Source organism: Globicephala melas, chromosome 4 (genome assembly GCF_963455315.2).
Source record: "Globicephala melas chromosome 4, mGloMel1.2, whole genome shotgun sequence".
Classification (NCBI taxonomy): Eukaryota; Metazoa; Chordata; class Mammalia; order Artiodactyla; family Delphinidae; genus Globicephala; species Globicephala melas.
Genome location: NC_083317.1, coordinates 71,888,206 through 71,914,923, shown reverse-complemented (window position 1 = coordinate 71,914,923; position 26,718 = coordinate 71,888,206). Strand labels below are relative to the sequence as shown.

The window sequence follows — 26,718 nt, the reverse complement described above, 5'->3', positions numbered from 1 at the left end:
GATTGAGGATGCGTCACAATGATAGAGGAAGAACTTGGGACAACTAAGGGATGGAAACATTTTAAACTTTAATTTAAACCTCAGTTCTTCAGACTTGTCCTCTGCACCAGATCTTGAAACCTGGCAGAGAAAATGTCCTTACGTGTACAGACCAAGTTTCTAATGTTGGCACGTAGCCAGGTCAGTATATGGAGGACCAGTGGCAGCGGTTCTTGATTACCTGAAGCAGAGGCTTCCTGAAAGTGAGGAAGATGACAGTGCAGGCCACCAGCAGGGTGAGGCAGCTGGGAAGAATGAGCACGAGGTACAGCAGGCCCATGTCTACCCGCTCCCACTTACAGACCTGAGGAACGCCTCCGGGCAGCTCCGTCAGGCGAATGATCCTGGAAGAGAGGTTGCAAGTGACCATGGCCAAGTCGGCGACAGTGTGCAGGCGCTGCAGGGCCCCCCAGTCCTCCACCCCACAGCAGTCATATGGATTCTGACTGAGGTAGATGGTCCGCAGACTCCCCATGAGCTGCTCAGACACAGCCCTCTGAGGAAGGGCCGTGAGCAAGTTTCTGCGGAGATCCAGGGTCTGCAGGGCCAGGCTGCCCCTGAACCTTGGGAAACTGGTCAAGGCATTTCCCGACAGATCCAAGTCCCTCAGATTCCCAAACCCAGAGAAGTCCAACTCCTTGAAGCCGGAACTGAGGCCCACGTTCCTGAGAGACAGGACCTGTAACGTGGGGGCAATGTCCCAGAGAGGGGCGATGCTTCCATTCAGAAGCCCCCAGTTACCAGACAGGTCTAAGTGGGTGAGGGCCATGCCCTGGAACGAGCAGTCTTGTAGTGCCCCCAGCCCACAGCCCTCCAGAGACAGGCTCCTCAAAGATGCCACATTTCTGAAATCCACACAGCCGGGGGTGCCCCCGGGGTCTAAGTCCCCCGGCCGGGGACAAAGTGAGATCTGATTGTGGCTCATGTCGATTGTAGCGAGGTTACTGGCATCAGCAAAAAGGCCAGTGGGGACACCCAGGAGCTGGTTGGAGCTCAGGTTGAAGGACCGGAGGCTCCTCAGGCAGCCAGGGAGCCCCGGAGCCAAGTGCACCTCTGACAGCTGGTTCTGGCTCAGGTCCAGCTCGGTGAGCGCTCCTGGCAGCTCGTGCTCCCGGATGTGGAGCGTCATCAGGCAATTCTGGTTGAGGTTCAGGTGGGAGAGGGAAGGCATTTTCTTCAGGAAACCATCTGGCAGATACTGGAACTGGTTCTGGCTCATATCCAGGAAGCGGAGATCAGAGAGGTCACTGGAAGAGAACTCTTCCCAGAGGTTGACGGTGCTGATGTTGGTCACGTTGCCGTCCATGAAGAGGAACTGGGCCACCATCTCCTGTGGGGACGAGGTGTTGTACAGGTCCCTGTAGAAGCCCATGTTGTTGTCCCGCAGCAGGAGGGTGTGCAACTTGCTGCACTGAGGCAGGAGGGGGAAAAACAGCAGCTGATTGTGAGAGAGGTCCAGCGTCTCTAGCTCAAAGGTGGCCTCTCCCCCCGATGCCAGGAACCACTCCAGGACGTTGTAGCTGACGTTGAGGGACCGCAGCTGGGTGAGGGCGAAGTCCACAATGCAAGGAAGGTTGTTATAGGCCAGGTTGAGGTGTCTCAGCTCAGGCAAGCCGTCGAAAGCACCACCCTCAATCTCAAAGATGTAGTTCCTCTGCAAATCCAGCTCCCTGAGGCGGCCCAGGCCCTCAAAGACGGAGTCATCCAGCCTCATGATGGTGTTCCTGGCCAGGGACACGGACTCCAGCGAAGAGAGGTTCTGTAGCATGAGGGCCGCCATGTCTTCCGTCAGGGAGTTCCCTGACAAGTCCAGCCTGCGCAGACCCCGCAGGCCGTGGAGAGCAGCTGCCGTCTCCTTGTAGCTCTCGGAGAGTGAGTTGTCAGGCAGTGCCAGGCTGCACAGGCGAGCCTGCTCCTGGAAGGCGCCACGGCTGATGTGCTCCAGGTGGCAGCTGTGCAGACTGAGGCTCTCCAGGAGAGGGTAACGCTGCAGCGAGTGGTTCCACAGGGTCTTGAGAGGGTTGGCATCCAGGAGGAGTGTCTGGGAGGATGGTGGGAGATTGCTGGGCACTGAAGCAAGGTTCTGCCCTCGACAGTCAGCGACTCCATCCAGCTAGGTCCAAAAACACACGTCAGCAGGGCGGGGGCCTCTGAGGTGAGGGTTTGTGTAAAGAAACTTAGTTCACTCATCAGACTGTTCACTAAGGCTCCAGGCCTCACTCAACACACACAGCATATTAGAGAAGATCTGAGAACCTGTCCATCGGGTGCTGAGTGCTGACCATTGTATTGCAGTTTGGTGTTAACTACAGAGAGGAACTGAGGATCAGGTCTCTACTTGGGTTTGAATCCCACCTCTGCCATTTATTCCCTATGTGACCTTGAGCAAATAATTTAGTCTAAATCTATTGTTTCCTCAGAAAAATGGAGATAAAGTTAGCACCTACTTCAGAGGATTGTAGTGAGATTAGGCAAGAGGCTGCACAGTGCCTGGCACACAGTGGACGCTATTAATGCAAATGGTCACTATTGCATTGTTATCGCTATGATCATAACACTGTGTGTTTAACAGGGACGCTGCCCAAGAACCAGCAGCACTGTGGCATCTTCATTTTACCTGAAGGAATTTTGCCTGGGAGGCTCCTCTACGCTCTCGATTGATAAATATTACAGCTCAAGAGGACGTGAGAGTTCATCACCAGCCTGAATCATACGGAGAAGTAAAAGGGTCTGGAGAGGACAGGTGAAGAGCCAGTGACAGAGCTGGGACCGGAGCCCAGAGGTCTTATTGCCCAATCCAGTGCTTTTCCTGAACGCCATTCTACCGCGACTGTGTGGCGAAGCTGGCAGGACGGATGGGTCTGGTCTCACTGCAGGAATCACACAAGCCTCAGGATACTTTCCTTCAGCCCACTTTCTACAAGATTGGGAAAAGCAATCATCCACAGGGTATCCCTTCGGTGTCCAGGAAAAAAGTTTTAAGTGATGAGTTGGAAGGGCAATGGCATTTCTTTCCACAGATTGGTCAGTACAACAAGGTCAGTGATTGCCTAAAATTGTGGGCCCAGTCCCACGGGGCAAGCAGAGTAGTGGAACAGGGGAGAAAACTCCTGAGAGAGAGGAAGAAGCACAGCTTTGGAAAAGATGACAGACTCAAGTCTGAACCTTGGCTCTGACACTTATTAGCTTTGGTCTCTGGGCAAGGAATTAACCTCTTGGAACCCCAAGTTCTTTATCTGATTATTAAAATAAAACTTCTCATGATTAAAAATTGATCCACTATAGAAATAATGAAAATTAAACTATTCAGTAACCTCAGCCTCTCCTTCAAAGAAACGTTGTTAACCTTTTGTTACATCTCCTCTGGACTCTTTTCCAAAGACATTCTCTAACTTAAAAAAATTTTTCTTTGCAATATGGGTGGACCTAGAGATTATCATACTAAGTGAAGTAAACCAGACAGAGAAAGACAAATATCATATGATATCGCTTATATGTGGAATCTTTAAAAAAAAAAAAAAAGGATACAAATGAATTTATATACAAAACATAAATAGACCTGCAGACATAGAAAACAAACTTATGGTTACCATTAGGGAGGGATAAATCAGCAGTTTGGGATTAACATATACACACTACTGTATATAAAATAGATAACCAACAAGGACCTACTGTATAGCACAGGGAACTGTACTCAATATTTTGTAATAACCCGTACAGGAAAATAATCTGAAAAAGAATATATATATATATACACACACACATATGAATCATTTTGCTGTATACCTGAAACTAACACAACATTGTAAATCAACTATACTTCAATTTTAAATAAAAAATAAAAAACATTTTAAAATGAGACTGTACTCTACAAACCATTCAGTAAGCGACTTCCTCCCCTCCCCCATTAATAATATGTGATAGATATATTGCCTTGGCAATAAAAGTAAATTTGATCACATTCTTTTAGGCAACTGTACATTAGTTCATTGCATGAATAGCACAGTGGCTAAGAGCCAGATCTCTACGATCAGCCCATCTTGATTCTGCTTTTTATCAAATGGGTGAGCTTGGGCTGGTACCTAACCAGTTGGGACCTTCATTACACCATCTGTAAAATGTAAATTATACTTGTAATTTTCCCTTGGGTTTTTTTTTTTTTTTTAGGATTCAGTGAGATTGTTTATGTAAAGCACTTAACATAGAACCTGTCACATAAATGCTTAATAAATGTTTGCTGGAACAATTATTAGCATGCTCTAATTAGTTAATCTCCTATCGTTGAGCATTTGAGTTATATCTAATTTCCAGATGAATGTTAGAATGAATTTTTCTAGTTCTTTCTACACCTCCCCTCCCCCCCAAAAAAGTCTTTGGAGTTTTGATTGGGATTGCATTATAATCACAGAGTAATTTGGGGGAAAACTGACATCTTTACAAAATTGAATCTCCCCACACAGAAACAAGATGTATTTCTTTATTTGAGTAAGTGTTGGTCTTCCCCCCGTGGGGACTGGAGAGTGCTGTGGTTAGGGGCTTTCCTCAAGCTGTGAGACCCTGTTTCACCAGAGTTGCTGCAGTTGCTGGGGACATGTCTCTGCAATTCCTGCAGCCCCACTGACGTGTTGCAAAAAGTCCACGTGGCCATCAGAGCCCAAGAAATCTTACCACATACACTTCGTGATAATGTTGCATGGCTAATGCAAGGAGGGGCTTTGGAGAGTAGCTGGACTTTCAAACTCTCAACCCTCAATTCAAAAGAGCACTGGAAAGCCACTCTTTGATCTCACTGGTAGCCGAGTCCCTACTCCTGCCCACCAGGCTGCAGAGGGTCAGGCAGGGAGTCTAGCCTGAACCCTGCAAGCTGTCAAAGAACTTGAGCTTTATTCCCTCCTCTTCTTATGCCTGGTAACTCCTGAATTAACTACTGTGAAGTTAATCTTTCATTGTCTCTGTAAGGGAATAATGGACGTCTGTATGACAGAGACTAACAACAATAATAACAGTAGCCTTCCCTGGTGGTGCAGTGATTGAGAGTCCGCCTGCCGATGCAGGGGACGTGGGTTCGTGCCCCGGTCCAGGAAGATCCCACATGCCGCCGAGCAGCTGGGCCCGTGAGCCATGGCCGCTGAGCCTGCGCGTCCGGAGCCTGTGCTCCGCAACGGGAGCGGCCACAACAGTGAGAGGCCCGTGTACCGCAAAAAAGAATAATAACAGTAGATAAAACACATAGCACTTACTACACACAAGGCACTGTTCTGAGTGCTTTACATACATTAACTCATTTAGTCATCATTGCAACCCAGTGTTATGGTATTATTGGTTGGTACTATTATTACCTACATATTTTACAGATGAGGAAACTGAAGCACAGATTGGCCCAATGTCACCAGCTAGTAAGTGGTGGGGCTGGGATTTAAACCTGGTCTGGCTCACAATCCCTACCCCCTACCGGAGTCTACTTCAGCGCAGTGGTTAGAGGTTACTAAAAGTGGTCAAGAACCACGACCAGCTGGGTTTTTAAGATTCATCAGCTTTAAGAACACATTTTTGAATGTTATTAACCCCGACATCCATTTTGTCTTCCCAGTGCCCAGTATATAACACGGCTCAAGGAATATTCATTAAATGTATGTTGCTCAACTTTTAATACCACTAAGTTATAGGCAAAGGAGAAAATTTCTAGAGAGTGCTCAGTTATTAGGAGCCAAGTCTGCGTCCACATATAGGCTGAAAGCCCTGGAGAGGGTGAACCGTGAAAGCTCAGGCATCTCTCCCTGGATTGCTGTAAGCCTGAGCGTGGTCAAGGACGTTGCTGTGCAGGGCAGCCTGGGCAGCGTGCTCTTCAGTACAGCTGGTTAAGCATTTGCCGTGGGCTCACACACAGACTCTGAGTCAGGGCTTCTTCAACTTTAATATTCCCCCCCACCAAGAGATTCTGATACCATTAGTGGAGCTCCATCATCCAGATTCTTAACAAGGTGTTCTTGTTCCAGGTGGCTGACCTTGGCCTGTCTCTGGGATCACCTGTCCTTAGCAGGTATGAGAAAGGTGGGGCAGGGCCTTTCCCAGGCATCATCTTTACCTTTGATTAAAGAGCAGCTTGCACATGGCATCGTGGTAAGTAGGTACAGAGTGATTCAGACTCATTCATTCCCTTCCCTCCTTGACTGACAATCCATCAGCTTTCCAAATGGACCCAACCTCGTCAGGACAGGAGCAACAGACAACTTGGAGTGCCCAGGAAAACTCACCAACTCACAGCCCCCTTGGGAAGTGGCCATGACATTTCCACTTGGATTCCTCCATTCCACTGTCAAGAAGTGAAAACCCAGGCAGAGCCAGAGGGGCAGTAACTCCATCTCAAGTGCAGCACTGTGGACAGAGGGCAAGGAAGAAGCGGGTAAGAGAAGGATATCCCAGAGGGATGCTATGCGCTCCCGGGAGAAAGAGCCAGTTCTCAGTATGTCCGCTGTTGGAGGCCCACGGCTACAGGGAGGTGGAAACCCACAGATTATTCAAATACCTCAACTTAGCCAACACATTTAACCTCTCACTCAACTGTCAACAAGAACTCATTTTCATTTTGCTTCTACCATTTGATGGGCAGGTGGCTGAACCTGAAACTCCCAAGAGTCCAGCAACAGAAGAGAGAAGCAAATCATTTGAGGAACTGGGTCTCAGGTCACCTAGAGTTTGCCATGTTTCATAGTTCTCTTGAAATGTTCCTCTCAAAGCTCAAATCTGCCATGCATCACCTGAGCTCAATAAATATCTGCTGAATGAATGAATAGTGAACTGGGACTGAAACATTAATTGTAGCCTCTGGTCTCATAGAGTTACTAATTGCTGTGTCAACATGAGGCTTTTAGAAAAGAGTAGACCTCACTGATTAACTCATTTGAATAGAGACCTTTGAAAAAAGGATTTTGATATTTTGCCTGCATGAGGGAAAATGCTGAGGGAAAAATGAAAAAGCAATCTTCAGATATAATAAGGGTTATTGATGAAGTGTGGTTACCGGCTCTCTTACCTGGCCGGTGAGCACACAACTGGAGTCATGAGAAGGCATAAAATTATACATAGACCAATAGAATTTTAGAACTAAGAGAAACCATAATGGAAATGTAATATACCCTCCACTGCCACATTTTTACAGGGCCAAAGATAAAAAGGCCACAGGTAATAAGGGCTTATTCAAGGTTCCAGATCGACTTAGTGGCAGGGCTGGAAGTAGCCCCCAGAACCCCCACCCCCAAGCTCTAGGATGAGTAGCCAGGGTAATTTCTCTCCCAGTAGGCGCTGTTGAATTGACTACCCTCTTGTTGGGAGAGTTTATAGCCAGTGGCATCCCCTCCTAGCTCTGCATTCCTCAGAATCAGAGGCAAGAGCCTGGTCCCAGCATTTTGCCTGCCCCGTCCTCTCCTTGACATCCCCCCAGGAAGGACCACAGGAAGGACCACAGGGTCTGCCCTTGAATTGTCTCCTGGGCCAGCAGTTCCAGTGCTAACATGGACTCCTCACCTATTCCATGGGACTCACAGACATTTCTGCCTGACGCATCTAGCCATCTTGGGCCCCTTCCTCTTTCCCTTTCTTTGAATAAGTTTACACATCTCTAAGGCTAATTTTAACTTTCTGGTCAGATTTGAATACTCACCAGTGAAAGACTAACAGAAAAGCTAAGTGAATCCAGGTAAGTCAGCTTTAACTTTCACTTCAGGTCAGGCCAGCTTTCCTTACCACAGAGGGAACCTCCAATTCAGAATTCAGCCATATTTGCCAGACACTGGGAGTCCCCTTCCCAGGCTCTCCTTCTACTTCTGCACCTGTGCAGGAATTATTACCTCATGGCACGTACAGGGCACAGATGGCAAAAACAGGGCCATATGGGCTCCTGTCCTCAGTGAACTCCCAATACACACACACACACACACACACACACACGGTAGGATCACTGCCCACCTTGAGATAAGGTTGCCAGACTTAGCAAATTACAAGATGCTGTTGGAATGCCAGATAAACAAAAAACAACTTCTTAGTGTAAATATGTCCCATGCAATATTTGGGACATACTTATACTAAAAAAAATTCATTATTTGTCCAACATTCAAATTTCACTGGGTTTGAATTGAGGAGAGAGAGAAAGATGGGAACCATGGACTTACTCCCTTCATCCTTCATCTCCTCTGTCAGGCTTGGGATGGTACATGCTGCTGTGACACTGAGCCTTTTAGAACAGTCAACCTTGTATATTGATACTGAGTTTAGATGTGTTCAGGTCTAGAGTGCAGACTGGAATGCTCGATGGGTCTGGTGTCCGTTATGCCCAGAGTGTAATTTTAATTTCTGGGTCAACAAGAAAAGTTTTGCAAATTTAAAGCATATTTTCTCCTTTCTCCTAAACTCAGTCAACCAGCCCAGAAAAACTCTTGCTGTGCCCTCTGGGCACTCCGTCTCTCATGAGACAGCCTGAGAAAACTATGGGATTTGGAACCAGACAGACCAGGATTTGAATTCTGGCTCCAGTATTTGTTATTTGTCCTTGAGCAATTCACATAAATTCTCCGAGACTCAGATAATCCTGTTATAAAACAGAGATAATAATAACTACTCAGAATTTTTATGAGAATCAAATAGTATATACATAAGTGCTTCAACTATGAAGGTACTTAATAACAATTATTATTTATGAGTTCTTAACACCAGTGAGCTGGACGAGTGATTGTTACTCCTATGTGTAATCTCCAAGGTAATTGAACAGCCACAGAAAAAAGGGAAAAGAATGAATAATTTGGTGGAAGAATGAGTAAATCATTCTACCAACTAAATGTGTGAAAGTTACGTGGGAAGGTTGGACTACAAATTCTGCGTTAATAAATTCCAGAAAAAACTTATTTGAATAGAAAAAAAAACAAAGCTAATCCCAGTAACAGATGACTGTGCTGGTTGAGAGCAGTTTGTCCTCAGAGCCATAGTTTACCCTGCCCCACCGAGCTCTGGTTTGCAGGGACTGATTTCTGAAGGCTCTGGGTGTCAGCTGGCCTCCGGCTGGTTTGGTCAATGGGGAGCACTACTGGGAGGTTAGAGAAGTCCTTGAGTTTCTTCTGGTGACTCCCAGGCTCTGGTAGTCCTCCCAGTATCCTCCCCTTACCTAGGGGAGGTGGCAGCTTCCCAAAGTTGCTAATTTCTGGATTAACTGTCTGTACTCCGGTTGGCTTCTCAGCCTCTTTCATCACGTGTAGCCAATTTCCTGCATTAAATTTCCTCTGTTTTAAATAATCTGTGTGTTCCTGTTTCCTGGTTGGAGCCTGACGGATACAATGATGTAAGTGAGAATGGGCTTGGAACAATACAAAACAAAAAGGTATGTAATGACTCTGAAAAGCAATAAGAGACTTTCAAAATAATAACCGTTTAGGTTGAGAAACACTCTTCCTGGGGTGTGTGGCTGCAGAAGCCTTCCTCAGAGCCACGGCATGGTGAGGAGTACAAGATAAACAGTTGGGATGCCAAGTCTCATTGGAAAATCCCATGAGCCCCCTCCTGTGTGCACAGGACTGCTTCCCTCCACACTTACCCTCAGCTGGGCGAGGACCACTCAACAGTGTCTCCAGATGTATGACAGCGTCTACGCTTGAGTGTGCTTTTTAAAAAGTAACCATCCCACTTTATTCCTATCTGTCTGATATCTTCTGAAAAATACATCCATTTTTTAAGCCAAATGTTTCTCATCTTAGATGCATTTTTGGCGGAGAAAGGGAAGTGAATGAAGAACAATTATGATGGATAGCACACATGACAGTATGACATTAACAATTTAAATGGGGTCACCTGGAACCTCCCCTTGTTATAATTAAAAGGGCTTGGACCAAGGGTGCCTATTTCATGGGCTGTGAACCACTGTGGGAGCCACAGACTAATACAAAAGAACAGCAAATCAACCCATTTTCCAAGTAGGGTCTGAAAAAGTACCATGTTTCCTCCTGGTCTAGGTGACCACTGGCAAAATAACCCATAGAAGACCTGAGATCCTGACATGAGAAGCAGATGGCATTAACAGAATCTGCTTGTATCTGTTCTTCTTAAACCAGATAAAGAGGTTGAAGAGTTCTTTCCAAGTGTGGAAGCAGAAAATAGTAAGTCCCATTCTTTTTTTTTTGCAGTACGCCGGCCTCTCACTGTTGTGGCCTCTCCCGTTGCGGAGCACAGGCTCCGGACGTGCAGGCTCAGGGGCCATGGCTCACGGGCCCAGCCGCTCCGTGGCATGTGGGATCCTCCCGGACCGGGGCACGAACCCGTGTCCCCTGCATCGGCAGGCAGACTCTCAACCACTGCGCCACCAGGGAAGCCCTGACAAACACACATGTACACTATTTTTTTTCACATGGATGTAGGTTTTCCTGTATTAATATTCCTTATTAATATTTTTTTAAAAATATTAATATCCCTTATTCTTTTAAGGGTTATTAATTCCAAATAGGTTTCTGTTGTCATGGAATGTCTTTATCAGCGGATAGTAAAACACAACCATCAGGGAAGGGCTGATCTACAGGTATTTTTGTCCATAAAAAGGTATCCTCACACTCAACGTTTGGGAATACTAAGGAGTAACTCTGACCTGAGTTTTGGTTTTGCTTTGTTGGTATTTTCTGATTCATTTTCAGGAAAGGATGCTGGATTTCTAGTATTCGGGGGCACCCTGAACATCACCTCCTCACTCCCTCTCACCTCCCCACCTTCTCCAGCTGCTGCTACTACTACAGCAGCTGCCTCCAGAGCTGGGACTGCAAGCTCTTTGCTGATGCCACTATTAGCAAGTGCTAAGAGTGTTATCCATACATTAGCATGTAACTGAGAATTTTCTCTGCAAAATAATCAGATAAGCTTAAAAAGCTTTAAAGAAAGAGGTCTTGCAGGTGAAAGTGGGGAACTCTCAGTGTTAGAAACAAATATTTATAGACTGGTTGTGGGTGGGGCGGGGAGAGGGGATGAGGGGCAGAATCTCTAGAAGCAGAGTTTGCACAAGTATGGAGTGTAAACGTGTGATGGTGACATCACTGAACACAAAAGGCACGGGTGCTAGGTAGAGGACTCCACAGAAAGGGAGTCCGCCTTTGTTTAAAAATAAAAGAGCAGATCCCACTTGGGACCCTGGGAGAAAGGGAAGGGCAGCTGGTCACAGACCACAGAAAACAGATAATAAAGAACAGAAACCCCAGTCTATGACCACTTCAAATAATTCCTGCTACCAAGAGGTATTTGAATGCCTCAGGCAAGCAGCCCTGGTCTCTGATTCTTAGCAAAAAAAAAAAAAAAGAGTGATCTCAACTGTCACCAAATGGTTATACTTAGCATCTCCCATGATGAGACCACCTCCATCCTGAGTCTCCAGGTGTGGTGCCTTGGGAAACACAAAGTCCCATATTGGTAGCACCCTTGCCAAAAATTGTTTGCCCTGAACCAGTCATAACGAACCAGTCAGACTGTAAGATGTCCTACAAGACAACTGGCTTGGACTCTTCAAAATAAAGTCAGTTTTGAAAAACAAAGAAAGGCAGGGGAGGGGAGAGGTCTGATTACAAGTGACTAAGAAACATAATAACCAAATCCCATGCATGTACCTTGAGTTGATTTTGGATTTTAAAAAAATCTCTAAAAGAAAAATTTGAGACAATTGGGGAAATTTACATGTGTACTAAGTGATGTCTTTTTAGGTGATATTATGTACAAATGATATTGCCAGATTATTGCTAATTTTCTTAGGTATGATAATGATGTTGTGGTTATGCAGATAAATGCCTTATTGTTAGGAAATGCATGCTGAAGTATTTAGGGGTGAAATTTCATGATGTCTACAATTTATGTAACCTTCTTTCAAATGGCTCAACAAAGATAGAGAGAGAGTGAGAAGGACAGAGAGAGGGAGAGAGAGAGAGAGAATTAAAGCTAATTATTACCAACTGAAAAATTTAGCACTGTACTTTCTTTTAACTTTCCTGTAAATTTGAAATTTTTCAAAATTAAAAAATAATGGGAAAAATAAAATAAATGTTGGAGTTCCTAAAGGGAGAGGGATTATGGTAATCTTTTATCCCCAAATTTCCAGGAATGTACATTTTTCAAACTTTCTTCTCAGAAAGGTACTCAGGAAACAGTTGTTAAATTTAAAATGCATTACACATAAACCTTTAAAATATCTTGAAAATTCTAACATTTTGACATTCAAACTAGAGCTTCCAGACAGCATCTCTCACACCTGAAAGGGGCACAGAAGTGTTAGATCACGTGGCCTGACTGTGGTTCAGGAAACACAGTTGATGTACTACTGTAATTTCCACTGTCCAGGTCAATTGTTCTGTCCACCAGACCCACAGTCCCTCTGGAGGGGCAGCCCTCAGGAGAAGCTTATGACCTCACCACTACCTGGACCTCCACCAAGCTGACAGAACCTTCAGGAAGCACCTGACCAAGGGAGGTCACTCCTTACTTGTGGCCGTCACCCTATGAGTGGTCTCAGCGCAGAGAGACAAGGGAGAGAATTAGGGAATTAGCAGTGATATTGGAGCCAAGAGGCACAGAGAGAGGAGGTGGAGTTGAATTTTTGAGGGATTTGCCACGAGGAAGCAAAAGCAGAAGCTAGATGACAAGGCATATGGAAAGAAAGGAATGAGATAGTCAACAGAGGGCAAAGATCAGAGAAGATGGACTAGGAAGAATGACAAGAGGGTAGACTGCGAAGGCTGGGAGAGAGGGTGGGGAGATGGGCTCAAGTCTGCCTCTCTGGTTCCTGGTAGTTCTTGGAAAATGGCTGGGCTCATTTCCAAGCTCCATGGTTTTTCATGATAGCACCTCACCACCATCACCACCCCCATAGGCTGGCCCAAAAGTTGCATCTTAGCAACAAAAAGAACATAACTAAAACAGGACGTGCGCTCTTTGATAAGCTTGAACACAAAGACAAAACAGAACGTAATATTTCAAAGGAGCACATTCAAGCATTATGATGCTACCTGAAAATTAGAAAGTAGCTGAAATCTGAATGCAAGAATGTATTTTTCAAAGTGCACCCTACAGGCAAGAATCACAAGGGATGGTAAAACTAAAGAGTGAAAATTTGTTGGGAAACAAGATATTAATATAGTCTTAAAGTATCTTATTAATAAAGTTACTTGTTAATTTTTTTTTTTTTTTTTTTGCAGTATGCGGGCCTCTCACTGTTGTGGCCTCTCCCGTTGCGGAGCACAGGCTCCAGACGCGCAGGCTCAGCGGCCATGGCTCACGGGCCCAGCCGCTCCGCGGCATGTGGGATCTTCCCGGACCAGGGCACAAACCCGCGTCCCCTGCATCGGCAGGCGGACTCTCAACCACTGCGCCACCAGGGAAGCCCTATCCTTGTTCTTATAAAATACACAGTGAATTATTTAGAGGTAAAGGGTGTGATGTCTGCAACATTACTAAAGTTCCAATTTCTCCTCATCCTCACCAACACTTGTCATTTTCTGTCGTTTTTATTATAGCCATCCTAGCAGGTGTGAAGTGCTATCTCTTTGTTGCTTTGATTTGCATTTCCCTGATGACTAGTAATGTTGCACATTTTTCATGTGTTTATTGGCCATTTCTATATCTTCTTTGGAGAAATGTACAAAATGTGTACTTTCGCATCCAAAGATTTTTAAATTTTGATTTTGGAATTACATGTAAAAGAAAATGCAGAATAGTTGTAAAAGTAAAGAACCAGTTGTATTTTTGGTCAAACATTCCTATATTTTGCAAAGAATATTGACTCGTTAAAAAAGAACTTGCAGGGCTTCCCTGGTGGCGCAGTGGTTGGGAGTCTGCCTGCCGGTGCAGGACACACGGGTTCATGCCCCGGTCTGGGAGGATCCCGCATGGCGCGGAGCGGCTGGGCCTGTGAGCCATGGCCGCTGGGCCTGCACGTCCGGAGCCTGTGCTCTGCAACGGGAGAGGCCTCAGCAGTGAGAGGCCCGCATACCGCAAAAAAAAAAAAAGAACTTGCAAATTGAGGATTGGAACAAGAGAGCATTTAGAACTGAGATGTGTGAATTCAGCCCTCGTAATTTGCTTCTCTGGCTTCCTCTCTTAATAATGAATTTGTTAACAGAAATAGACTCACATAGAAAATAAACGTATGGTTACCATAAGAGGAAAAGGGTGGGGGAGGGATACATTAGGAGTTTAGGATTAACAAACACACACTACTATATATAAAATAGATAGCCAACAAGGACCTACTGTGTAGCACAGGGAACTGTATTCAGTATCTTGTAATAACCTATAATGGAAAAGAACATGAAAAAGAATAGATAGATAGGTATGTGTATAACTGAACCACTTTGCTGTACACCTGAAACTAACACAACAGAGTTAATCAACTATACTTCAAGTTTTAAAAAATAATGAATTTGTTAAAATATAGGCAATACAATGGCTTTTGAGTGCCCCCCGAAATTGTCTCATATCCTGCAGATAGGAGAGAGCAAACTGGCACACTTTTTCTGAAGGACAATTTAACACGATTTATCAAAGACCTTGAAAACATTATTTTATACAATAATTCCACTTCTAGGGATTTATACTTAGGAATTACAGTATAGGTAAAAATATTTTTACAGAAATATTCATTGCTGTATTCAGTGATAATACTGCAAATATTCAGTGATAAAAATAAAAAGGTGGAAATCATCTAAAAGTCCAACAATGAAAGGATTGGCTAAATACATTATGATACAGCTATACAATAGGTATAATGTGTGGCAATTAAAAATGCTTCAGTAGCAATATATTCAACACAGAAAGATGTCAGGAACCTGCTCACTAAACAGGCAGCTGCCACCCCAGGTGTGTTAAAGCACAGGCAGGTGGACAGCCTCCCAGGGATGAGGATACTATAATGATGACAAAAACTATTTTTTGAACTTTGTTATAAAAGTTGTCTTAATACAGTAATAACCTTGCAACACAGGCATTATGATTCCCATTTTACTGGGGAGGATATTGAGGCCAAGAAGTTGGTGATGTACTCAAGATAAGAGCCAGGCTTTGAACCTGTTCCATGTGTCCCCTTACCCTGGACTCTTCCTTTACCTTTGCAGCCACCTTTCCAGGGGCTGGGCTAGGAATATGCAACCCCAGATCTAAAACCCCTGGACTCTGAAAAGTAAAAGTAGTGTGTATAATAAAACTTATTTTAGTTATTAGTCAGTGATATTTTTTCTTCCATTGACTCCAAACATAATCCTTTTAAGCACACTCACAATCAACTCAATTCTAAGTAATTATAAGAAATTCTCTATTTCAGTGATATTTATTAGGCTCTGATTATGACGTATATTTTAATTTTTAACTAATAATAGATTGTTTCTATTCTTTAAAAGCTTATCTTAATATAGTAATTGAAGTTGATGGCTGGCAAATTAGAAAATATAAAGAAGCAAAAATACAGATGTGGACAAAGTAAATATCAGGTGCAATTCTCCCCACTGTTGAGATGCTGACATGTATGTACCCTTTCAAGTATTTTCTACACACATGCAGATGCATGCATATTTTTTTAACAAATATACTACACATTCTGTTTTGTATTTTCCCTATTGTACTATTGGGGCCCCTTTGCATTTGCTTCCAGGACTTGGATCCCCCTTTAAATCTGGACAAAGAAATGAGGAGTTGCATCATTTGAATTTGTTGGAATGCTCCTTGAATATGTGGTCCTAAGAATTTATGTGAGGAAGGACAGTTCTGTGGCATGTGACTCTTAGCAACTGCACTTTCATTCAAATTTTGTAACTGACCACCCTTTTGAGAAGAAATGCAGCATTCTGAAGGGACTATCCACCAGTATTTCGGAGGTGAGAACACTCAGGCCAGAGAAATGAAGTGACACGGACAAGGTGCCACAGAGAATGCAATGCCATGGTTTCCAAGCACCAGTTTAAAATCCAGATCTCTTTTTCCTACTCGGAGCCTAGCACACCTGGTCAGCCAGGCTCCACAAAGGCTCTGGTGAGAAAAGTCTTCGTCTGGGAAAGGTTGAGGCTCTGCCTCCACCTGGAGGGAGGCTGGAGGCCACAGCAGCTCTTCTTCCTTTGGGCTCTTCCTATAGCAAAGCCAGGCAGCCAGGGTGTGGAGCGCTGCCTGAGTGCTACCCTGCTGACTTTGTCTCCTCGGGGCTACAAATGAGTCAACCAGCTTCCCTGTGTGGTCAAGGTCAGCCCTTTAGAACCAACAGAAGTCAAGTCACTCTGTCCCGTTCCATAGACACAGGCTGCATCTGGCCACAGGTCTTAAAAGATGCAAATCTGCTCCCACGGGGGTGATAACACCTTGTTCTTATGCGGCTGGTGGTGTCTCCTTTGTATAGAGAGACATACATACTCTCTGTGGATAGGCACCCAACCAATAACGCATTCGTTTCAAACTTGTTGTTTCTGTTCAGTATATAGGTTTGTTCTCTCTGATCATTTCACTCCTGTGGTGGTTCTGGTTGACAATAACAGCTGCCTTGCTGACCTCACAGGGTTGTGTCAAGACTGAATTAGAGGGCTTCCCTGGTGGTGCTGTGGTTAAGAACCCGCCTGCCAATGCAGGGGACACGGGCTCGAGCCCTGGTCCGGGAAGATCCCACATGCCACGGAGCAACTAAGCCCGCGTGCCACAACTTCGAGCTTGCGCTCTAGAGCCCGCGAGCCACAACTACTGAGCCCGTGTGCCTAGAGGCCCTGCTCTGCAACAAGAGAAGCCACCGCAATGAGAAGCCCACGCACCGCAATGAAGAGTAACCCTCACTCGCCACAACTAGAAAAAGCCCACGCACAGCAACAAAGACCCAATTCAGCCAAAAATAAAATAAATAAGAAAATGAATTAAAAAATAAAAGAATGAGAGAATGTGTGTGAAAAGGCTTTGTCAATAAGGAAATGTTGTGGATTACACTAGTAAGATAAGGTAGTGTCAGGCTAAAGGGAAGGCAGAGTTCCTCTGTGCAAATAGGGAGCTGGTGTTAACTAAGAGAGAGGAACTGCAGTACCTTCTCCCTTCCATGTGTGAGCCTTGGGATATTCAGAGGAGACAACACCCAGAGTCTGTGGGAGATTATGGATGGAAGGAATTATAGGTGATAACCGAGATTTATTGCCCAGACTGGAAATGTATCACTCCCACCCAACCAGCCGACCCTGGTTCCCTTGAGAAAGAGGGCAACTGAGGAATGAAATGATATAGATTCCTGATAACTGATCAGCTCAACTGGGATAGTACTCAAGCTCCCAGATTGTCTTCTAGGCTCTTAACTGTAGTATCTAATGTTTATTGAGTGCTCACCTTGGGATAAGTGCTAGGCCAGGTGCTCTACATATAATAATCCTCACAAAATCCTAGCAAGTAAATGTTATCATCCTCATCTTACACTTGGTAAATTGAGGCTCACAAAGGTTTGGGCCACATAGCTAGAGATGTTAGAGCTGCAATTCAAACTTAGTCTGTGAAGCCAGCAAAACTCAGTGTCAATTCCACAAGCCCCAGCCATCCTGGGATACTGGCTATCCCTGACTAAATCACACACTGTTTCCTCTGTGGGAAAGGCCCTTTTTCTGGTATTCTCCAACTGCTGAACTCTTATTCATCCTTCAAGGCCCAGGACATGTGTCACCTCCTCATCATATCCTCATAGTTCAGATGTGCAATAATTCAATAATCCAAATAACATGCTACTATAGTATAGTTATAATGCCTATGGAAGTCTTACATTTAAAAAAATATTTTATTTTTATGTTTATGGAAAGAATATGAGTGGTAATTGGGTATTAATAGTAATTTGACTTTTCCCCCAATTTTTATTATGAAAATTTTTAACATACAGAAAAGTTGAAAAAATTTAACAGTGATCACTGGTATACCCACTACCTAGATTCTACTATTAATAGTTTATTATATTTGTTTTTAATCTCATATCTATCCATCTACCTATCCTTCTATCCATCCTTCAAGCCATCTTATTTTTTGATGCATTTCAAAACAGATTAGAGTCATACGTACACCTCCCCCTAAATACTTCAGAATGCATATCAACTGACTTTTAAAATCAATTAATTAATTAATTTATTTTTGGCTGCTTTGGGTCCTCGTTGCTGTGTGTTCTTTCTCTAGTTGTGGCGACTGGGGGCTACTCTTCGTTGAGGTGAGTGGGCTTCTCATTGCAGTGGCTTCTCTTGTTGCAGGGCATGGGCTCTAGGTGCACGGGCTTCCATAGTTGTGACACACAGGCTCAGTAGCTGTGGCTCGCGGGCTCTAGAGCGCAGGCTCAGTAGTTGTGGCGCACGGGCTTAGTTGCTCCGCAGCATGTAGGATCTTCCCGGACCAGGGCTCAAACCCATGTCCCCTGCACTGGCAGGTGGATTCTTAACCACTGTGCCACCAGGGAAGCCCCTGCATATCAAGTGATTTAACCTTAAAAAAAAAAGTTCCTACTTTTTCAATCTTCTGGGTCAATTTAATTAATTTAATCTTAATTTAATTGAGATTGCAAAGTCAGCTATTTTATTTGGGAAAAAAAAAGTTTCTGTCTTGTAAGAAGAAAAAAAAAAGATTTGATAATCACTGCCTTAGTGTTCTCAGCCAGAATTAGCAGGAAAGCAGCTCATACTAAAGAGTGAATGATATCCTCTTTAATGAACTGCTCTTTAACAGGTATTTATATAGGTAATAATGAAAAATAACAAAACATTCATGGTGTAGTTTCAGGACAGTAGGAGAGATAATTTTATGCTTTTAAAAATCCTCAAATTATACTAGCAAGGTGGGTTACCTGTTTTAAGGCCAATTCTTTTTCTCTCTCTAACACTTACTTATTTATTTTGCGGTATGGGGGCCTCTCACAGTTGTGGCCTCTCCCATTGCAGAGCACAGGCTCCGGACACGCAGGCTTGGCGGTCATGGCTCACGGGCCCAGCCCTCCGCGGCATGTGGGATCTTCCCAGACTGGGGCATGAACCCGTGTCCCCTGCATTGGCAGGCGGACTCTCAACCACTGCGCCACCAGGGAAGCCCTTCTCTAACACTTATTTGAGTTCACAGAGGAATGGGAGTAGTGATATTTTTAATGCCCTCCCCCAAATAATGATTTTTAGGGAGTTGTTGGATAAAGCCAAAACAACTGGATGATAATTTAGTGCTACTGGTTAATAATAATAATAATAGCACTTGAGGTTGCAAAGGCTTCTTATAGAAATTTGATCTCATGTAATACTTGCAACAGTTCTACATAGTAGGAATTATTACCTCCATTTATTATTGTGGTAAAATATACATATAATTTACCATTTTAACCCTTTTTGAGAGTACAATTCAGTAGAATTAAATACATTCACACTGTTGTGCAATCTCACCATTATCCTTCTCTAGAAGTTTTCCATTATCCCAAACTGAAATTCTTTCCCATCAAACAATAATTTCCCATTCTTCCCTCCCCTCAGCCCCTGATAACCACTATTCCCTTTCTATACATTTGCCTATTCTAGGTACCACATATAAGTGGAATCATATAACATCTGTCCTTTCCTGCCTGGATTATTTCATTTAGGATAAGGGTTTCAAGGTCCCTCTATGTTATAGCATGCATCCGAAATTCATTCCTTTTTATGACTGAATAATATATAGACCACATTTTGTTTCTCCATTCATCCATCAATGGACATTTGGGTTGTTTTTACCTTTTGGTCATTGTGAATAATACTGTTATGAACATTTGTGCACAAATATCTATGTTAGAGTCCTTGCTTATTGTCCCTATTTTACAGATAAGAAATCCAAATTTCAAAAAGGCCAAAATGAATATCTTAAGTCTCATGGCTTATAGAAAGTGAAGCCAAAACCAGAGCTGAGCTCTGGCCCAGGTAGGAGGTGCTCGATGCGCACCTGTATGGGAGGAATATATGTTGGATGAATGTTCAGCTGGGTTGCACAGGTAAGTAGTTGTTGGTAAACAGGTATCCCATGAGCCCCACCCCAGCTGCCTGGCCCCTCTCTTGTAACTCCCAGTTCCCTCTCCCCCATGATCCAGCAACCAAGGAGGTAACATCTGACCCAGCAGGGGCCCCCAGGACCCTGCTTCTAAGGACAATGTCCATTCTGTTTGGTCAGTGCCCGTTCCATGTGGTGTTTGATATCCTGAATAGCACCCCTGAGTGTTCAGAGGGCTATGGTCTTCTCTGGGGATGAGGTATGCTGTCAATGCCATGGGGTGTACCTATGATAGAGATGAGGGCCTTTGGAGGTTCTGTAAAAAGAGTTAGAAAGCCTAGAAAAAACTGGGGATTTAGAAGGAAATAAGAAGACAGTAACATTAGTGAAAATGGAAACTTCAGTTTAGGGACCCGAGGAAGGGTACAAGAACCTGAAAAAGAAAAAGGCCATCAGGAGAGTCCCACGAGGAAGTCTCAGGGTGTCAGGCTGGGCAGTGATAGGGAGACCATTAACATGTCTGAGGGTGAAGGAGGTGGCCCAGGGCCAGGCATGGAAAGACCCACTTGCCACGGACCCTACAGGCTGAGGAAGAGAGCTCAGCCTTTCCCTTTGGTGGGACCACTGAGGGGAGACACTGGAAAGCCAGGAGAGACCTGAGGGATCATGGCTGGGCCTAATAAGGAGCAAAAGTAGAGACGATCAGGAGGGGCCAGTGTCCAGCCTGACATCTAAAATAGAATGATATGAAGTTATTGGGGAGTATGATGTGCACCCCAAGATGAGCCCCTGAGCAACATTGTGGGTGCTGGGTTGCCTCAGACACTTAGGTCCTGCTTAAGAGAGCCAGGGTGGAAAGACAGAGAGCCCCAAGTGCTACCTTGTGAAGAAAAATCCCCTCCCGATTCTTTTCTTTCTTGGAGGGGCCAACAGAAAGTTTCTTGGGGCACACAGCACAGCACTTGAGCAAGGTGACCTTGTGGGCTGAGGTTGGAGGTGGGGAGTCCCTGTGTCCTCACAGCGTTTTGTGGCCACGTTTAGCACCAGCCCTGCTCCTCATGCCCACCTCGCTAGTGAGAACCACTACAGGGTTCTACTTCCTCTTTTATGCCCTTTCTTCAGCCTGAAATCACTCACACATCAAAATGAGAAGACACGTGTGGTTTGGTCTCAGCCGCTGACTCCACGCCCTCTGGAAATCAGTTGGTTTTGCCTACCCAGGTTCATTTCTCCTTCTGGTAACAGCTCCTCAATTCCCCTTTGAGGAGACCACCACTTCCTTTCTTTTCTCTCTTCCTTTTATTTTAAAAAATGTTTTACTTGTGGTAAAATACACTAACATAAAATTTACCACCTTAACCATTTTTAAGTGTAGAAATCATTAGTGTTAAGTATATTTACACTGTTGTGCGACCAACCCCCTCCCTTTCTTCAAGTCTGTGTTCTTTCGGGTCTAGCCTCAACTCATGCTCCAAGATGAGCCCTATGATCAAGGCTGGGCCCATCAGAGCCTCCTAATTCCTTAACCACAGTGATTGGTTTATAACAGGTACAGCACAGATGCCAAGCCCATGAGAATCAATCTAAACATTTTTGCTAGGACTATTAGAAAAGAGGCTTTCCTCTCCCTGTTTCAGATGCCAAACTGGTGGGAATTAAGCTGAGAGCTGCAGGCAGCCATCTTTGTCAACAGCTTTAGGATCTGCCTGATAATGAAGCCTACACAAAGGAAAGCAAAGGTGAGGAATGGAGATAGATGGATGCCTGGCAATGTTTGAGCACCCAGATCCAGCCATGCCTGAAGTTATTCCTCATAGAGTTTTTGGTCATTTGAAACAATAAATCCTCTTTTTTTTCCCCCCTGAAACCAAGCTCAGTTAGGTTTTTGTCATGTGAAACTAAACGACCCCTAAACTCAAGTTGACAGTTGCTTGTGACGCTTGATAAGATCAGTAGCCTTTTTCCCTCTCCTCACCTCTCTGAGCTTTCAGAGACCAGCATCTAACATAGCCCAGAACCCCCCACATATTGAACACATAACATTCATTTGATGATGAGGTTGAGAAGAATAATTTTGGGGGAAATGAGAATAATAGAGAAAAATATTTGTCACTAATGTGCAGATACATCAGTGAGCATCCCTGACCATACATGCATGTCCTAGAAAGATAATGTTTTTCAGTCACGGGTGAAAGCCCACCCTCCCCTAATGTATGTGGTTACAGTGTGGATCTGAGCATGATGTGAGGTACACCTAGTGTTCCATCCAAGAATCTAGCTCACACTTTGTGATGTGGATGCACACTACAGCCAGAACACAAATTACAATCAGTACTAGCATCACTCTTTCGAAAGAATCAAAAAGACTAGAGACAGACAGGTCAATGTATCCCTAACACAGGCCCCGGGGCAATTACCAGGAGCCTGCTCTCTGTTTGGGAGCCTCCTGTTCTTGGATGATGGGTTTAAGGACTCTATGGGATCAGGTTCACATGGGTGTTCATGAAGTTCCCACGAGGGTGCCCATTAGATGAGATCACCCTCTTTGTGAAAGAGGTTTTGATTTTTGTTGAACCTAAAGACGGGAGTTGAGGTTACCCCCCATCCCCGGGGCCCATGATTCTATAATCCCCTCTAGGAACTCTCAAACATACATGTACAAACCTATGTGGTATGTGAGGAAAATAAATAAGTCTCAGGGCTATAAAACCCAGTAAACCATCAACCTCCACAGAAAGAGTCTGTGCAGCACAGCCGGTAGGTGATGGGGACACAGGAGACCTCAGAAGGCCAACTCTACAAACTCGAATGATTCTGCTGTCCAGACTCCTAATAGGCTGTTCCCGTCATGGAAGAAACCTCCCGTGGAGTCCCTTCACTCCCACCTGGAAGTGCGCCACCCTGGACCAGCCCTATCCAGGGGCTCCATTCCTAGGACCTTGCCTCAGCCTCCTGGAGTCCCAGCCACCGTTGGACACGTGGTCACCTCCCCTCAGGGATGCGGTGAGCTGGCAGCCCATTCTGTGGGCGGCACACAGCCCGCTCGGTGGCTCCTTACTTCTGTCAGCTCCTGAGGGCAGGGGGATATATGCTGAATCCTCCACAATCTAGCCCACATGGAGAAGCTGCGTGGGCTACAGAAGAACACTGTACAAGGGGATCGGAGGCCTGGACTCTAGTCAGGCTGTGGGTTCAAGTAACAGAACCTGGGGAATCTCCCAAGGATACACACTCTGTGGGGAAGGGGCTTTGTCTTCTTCACAGCTCTAGCCCCACCCAACACCTTGAACTCCAACTCGCCTGCACATGGAAGATATCCATAAATATGTTGTTGTTAATGAGTTGCAGGGTCTTCATCTATGAAATCGTGGTTCTCAGTCCACGTTGTTGGGCAGGGAAGGCAGGCTGAGTGTTCACAGAGCAGTCTCACTACATCCAGTCATCCAGCCCAGGGAGGGAGCATTACTGTTCCCGTTTCGCAGACAAAGAAACCGAGGCTCAGGAATTCCCCCCACAGAGTCAGGAATCAGACCCAGGTCTGACTCTGAAGCCCTCACTGTTTCCACTACACCACGCCACCTCTAAGTCTCCCAGAAGGAGGTATTTCCACCTCCACCCAGAGCTGTAGCCCCCAAACAGAACTGGTGGAGCTTGGATGCAGCAAGCCACAACTTCCCCGTCAGCCCCGAGCTGTGGGCCACGGACGCTGACCTCCTGCCTTCCCACTCTTCCGAGCCGCCCGCTTCTGGAGGGACCGCGGCTGCCCCTCAGGAAATACTCACGGCTCCCGCAGGCCCAGGCGGCTCCGCGGGGCGCATCCTCTCCCGGGGCTCTGGCCTCCTCCTCGACAGCAGCCGAACGCGGGGTTGAACTGCCTGCTCTCTCTGGGGCATCAGGTTATTTTAGCACTTGCGGAAGGAACTGACGGAAACTGAAGTCACATGGAGAACGAGCAGCTCAGCAATTCAGCACTCACAGAGAGCAGGCATCTTAGAACTGCCGCCGCGGGTGGGTGGCAGGGGGGATGGGAGAGGGCGGGAGGGAGGGCGGGAGGCAGTGGCCCCCGGACTACCTACTGGATTAGTGGCGAAAGAGGCCACATATTTTTATGGTCTCCCAGCAGTGCTAACCAAGGCTCCCCAGGGCTTCTGGCCTTCGAGATTTTGAGGGGGTAGGGAACTGGGGGCCCTGCCTACGAGCTCTGCTGACCCAGAAACTCCTCTTCAAGGTTATGTCCAAGGGTCAAGCTAGGGCAAACTTTGAGAATGGGTAGGATACACGTTTCCCAAATGGGAGAGAGTCATCCGCTCAGCTAGTCTTTACTTGACTCCAGCAAATCAAAAAAAGAAAAAGAAATGGAAATTGCTTTGTGGTGCCATGAACTGCTTGATCGTAGGCAGCATGGATGAATTTTTTTGTACCCGATATGTACAAAATTCCCTGCTAGCTCTTGCCAAGAATGCAAAAGGATAATTGAATTCATAGTAGCCGCCATCAAAGAGGTGTGCCAGGCGCTACACTAAGCGCTTTCTATGCATTATCTCATAGCTCCTCTTCTCCAAAAACTTACCATCTAGGACTTCCCTGGTGGCGCAGTGGTTAAGAGTCAGCCTGCCAATGCAGAGGACACGGGTTCAAGCCCTGGTCGGGGAAGATCCTACATGCCTAGGAGCAACGAAGCTCAAGGGCCACAACCACTGAGCCTGCGTGCCACAACTACTGAAGCCCACATGCCTAGAGCCCGTGCTCCTCAACAAGAGAAGCCACCGCAATGAGAAGCCTGCACACGGCAACAAAGGGTAGACCCTGCTTGCTGCAATTAGAGAAAGCCCGGGCGCAGCAACGACAACTCAACGCAGCCAAAAATAAAATAAATAAATAAATAAATTTAATTTAAAAAATTAAAACAAACAAACAAAAAACCCAAAAGCTTACCATCTAGTGGAGAAGGCAAAATATTTACAGTGTCTGCTGCATTCGGAAAGAGTAATACAAACAAGCATACTCCGTGAGTCAGAGCTAGGATCTCCAGTTCTGCTCTTTCCCATCAGATCTGGAGAGTTGAAGCAGCCTCGAGGGCTCGCTCGCATCTCTTGTAGCCTGTAGATTTGTGATTCTGTATTGCATTATTATCATTAGCGTGTTCATCCTAAGAGAACAGGAGCAAGTCCTTCCTGCCCCAAACATCCAGTAAATTGTCTCTGCTCCCTAAAATATTCGTTCGTAACGGTAATAATGATAACACCAATGGAAAAAAACTAAACAAAAGTCAAATTGTCACAAACCAAGGTTATCTTTTAGGCCTTTTCTTCTCATGGTATACACATTTTCTACTTTCATGTCTTTTGTGTCTACTAATTTGTTGATTATTCCCAAACTGTAATTTCTAGCTCCAACCTTCTCTCCCAAGAGAGAAGATCCAAACGTATTTTTAACTGTCCACTGGTCAATGATAGAGCGGCCAGAACACAATGTGTCCTGAACTGAACTCATCCTTTGGCCTAGCTGGTCTCTCCCCGTATTTGGCTGTCACTATTTTTGGCATGCCTCCAGCCCTCCCAGACTCCACCTCTCATATTCCCTGCTGATTCTAACTCAGAAACGTTTCTTGAATCCGAACCTACTGTTAATCCCTGATGCCACTGCCCTGGATCTAGACCTCATCAACTCATGTCTGGATCATTTCAGTAGCCTCCTTAAACCGGGCTCCCTGCCTCCAAAGATTCCACCCAGCAGCCATGGGCAGCCTTCTAAACTATATATTGAGTCATCTCACTCCCTGCTACAGCCCTTTCATGGCTTGCCACTGCCTCTTACATGGATCAGCAGTTTAAAACCAGGTTCAGCAGGTTCAGGGTTCCTAAGGACTGTCTGGTGGGACTCCGGGCATTACATCCCCTCCTTATCCCAAGCAATTCCACTTGTAAAGTTTTATTTTATTATTATTATTATTTTAACATTTGTTTATTTATTTGGATGTGTCAGGTCTTAGTTGGGGCTCGCAGACTCTTTAGTTGTGGCATGCGAATTCTTAGTCACGGCATGCGAACTCTTAGTTGTGGCATGCATGTGGGACCTAGTTCCTGGACCAGGGATCGAACCCAGACCCCCTGCATTGGGAGCAGGAGTCTTAGCCACTGCACCACCAGGGAAGTCCCCACTTTTAAATGTCTTATACATTAAGGTTCTCCTACGGAATTTTTTTTTTAACATCTTTATTGGAGTATAATTGCTTTACAATGGTGTGTTAGTTTCTGCTGTATAACAAAGTGAGTCAGCTATACGTATACATATAACCCTATATCTCCCCTCTCTCGCATCTCCCTCCCACCCTCCCTATCCCACTCCTCTAGGTGGACACAAAACATCAAGCTGATCTCCCTGTGCTATATGGCTGTTTCCTACTAGCTATCGATTTTACATGTGGTAGTGTACATATGTCCATACCACTCTCTCACTTTGTCACAGCTTACCATTCCCCCTCCCCATATCCTCAAGTCCATTCTCTAGTAGGTCTGTGTCTTTATTCCTGTCTTACGCCTAGGTTCTTCATGACATTTTTTTTCTTAAATTCCATATATATGTGTTAGCATACGGTATTTGTCTTTCTCTTTCTGACTTACTTCACAATGTATGACAGACTCTAGGTCTATCCACCTCATTACAAATAGCTCAATTTCATTTCTTTTTATGGCTGAG

General features: G+C 45.2%; 1 protein-coding gene across 1 annotated transcript; it reads right to left on the bottom strand.

The window, feature by feature from the left end:
* On the bottom strand, nt 1-23,895 carry NRROS (negative regulator of reactive oxygen species). The gene is made up of 3 exons (XM_030859760.2): nt 23,802-23,895; nt 6,294-6,414; nt 1-2,152 (listed from the first exon to the last, which is right to left on the bottom strand). Exons 2-3 carry the CDS (start codon nt 6,399-6,401, stop codon nt 182-184), a joined length of 2,079 nt encoding a protein of 692 aa, XP_030715620.1. The 5' UTR covers nt 6,402-6,414; nt 23,802-23,895; the 3' UTR covers nt 1-181.
* Between the last annotated feature and the right edge of the window lie 2,823 nt (nt 23,896-26,718).

Bases quoted from the DNA above. Each gene is read 5' to 3' on its own strand.
- NRROS (XM_030859760.2), bottom strand. From the start codon at position 6,401: ATGGAGTTACTGCCCCTCTGGCTCTGCCTGGGTTTTCACTTCTTGACA. The intron at 2,153-6,293 runs GTGAGTTTTCCT...TTTTGGACCTAG, and splicing joins CCCAAGGGGGCTGTGAGTTG to CTGGATGGAGTCGCTGACTG.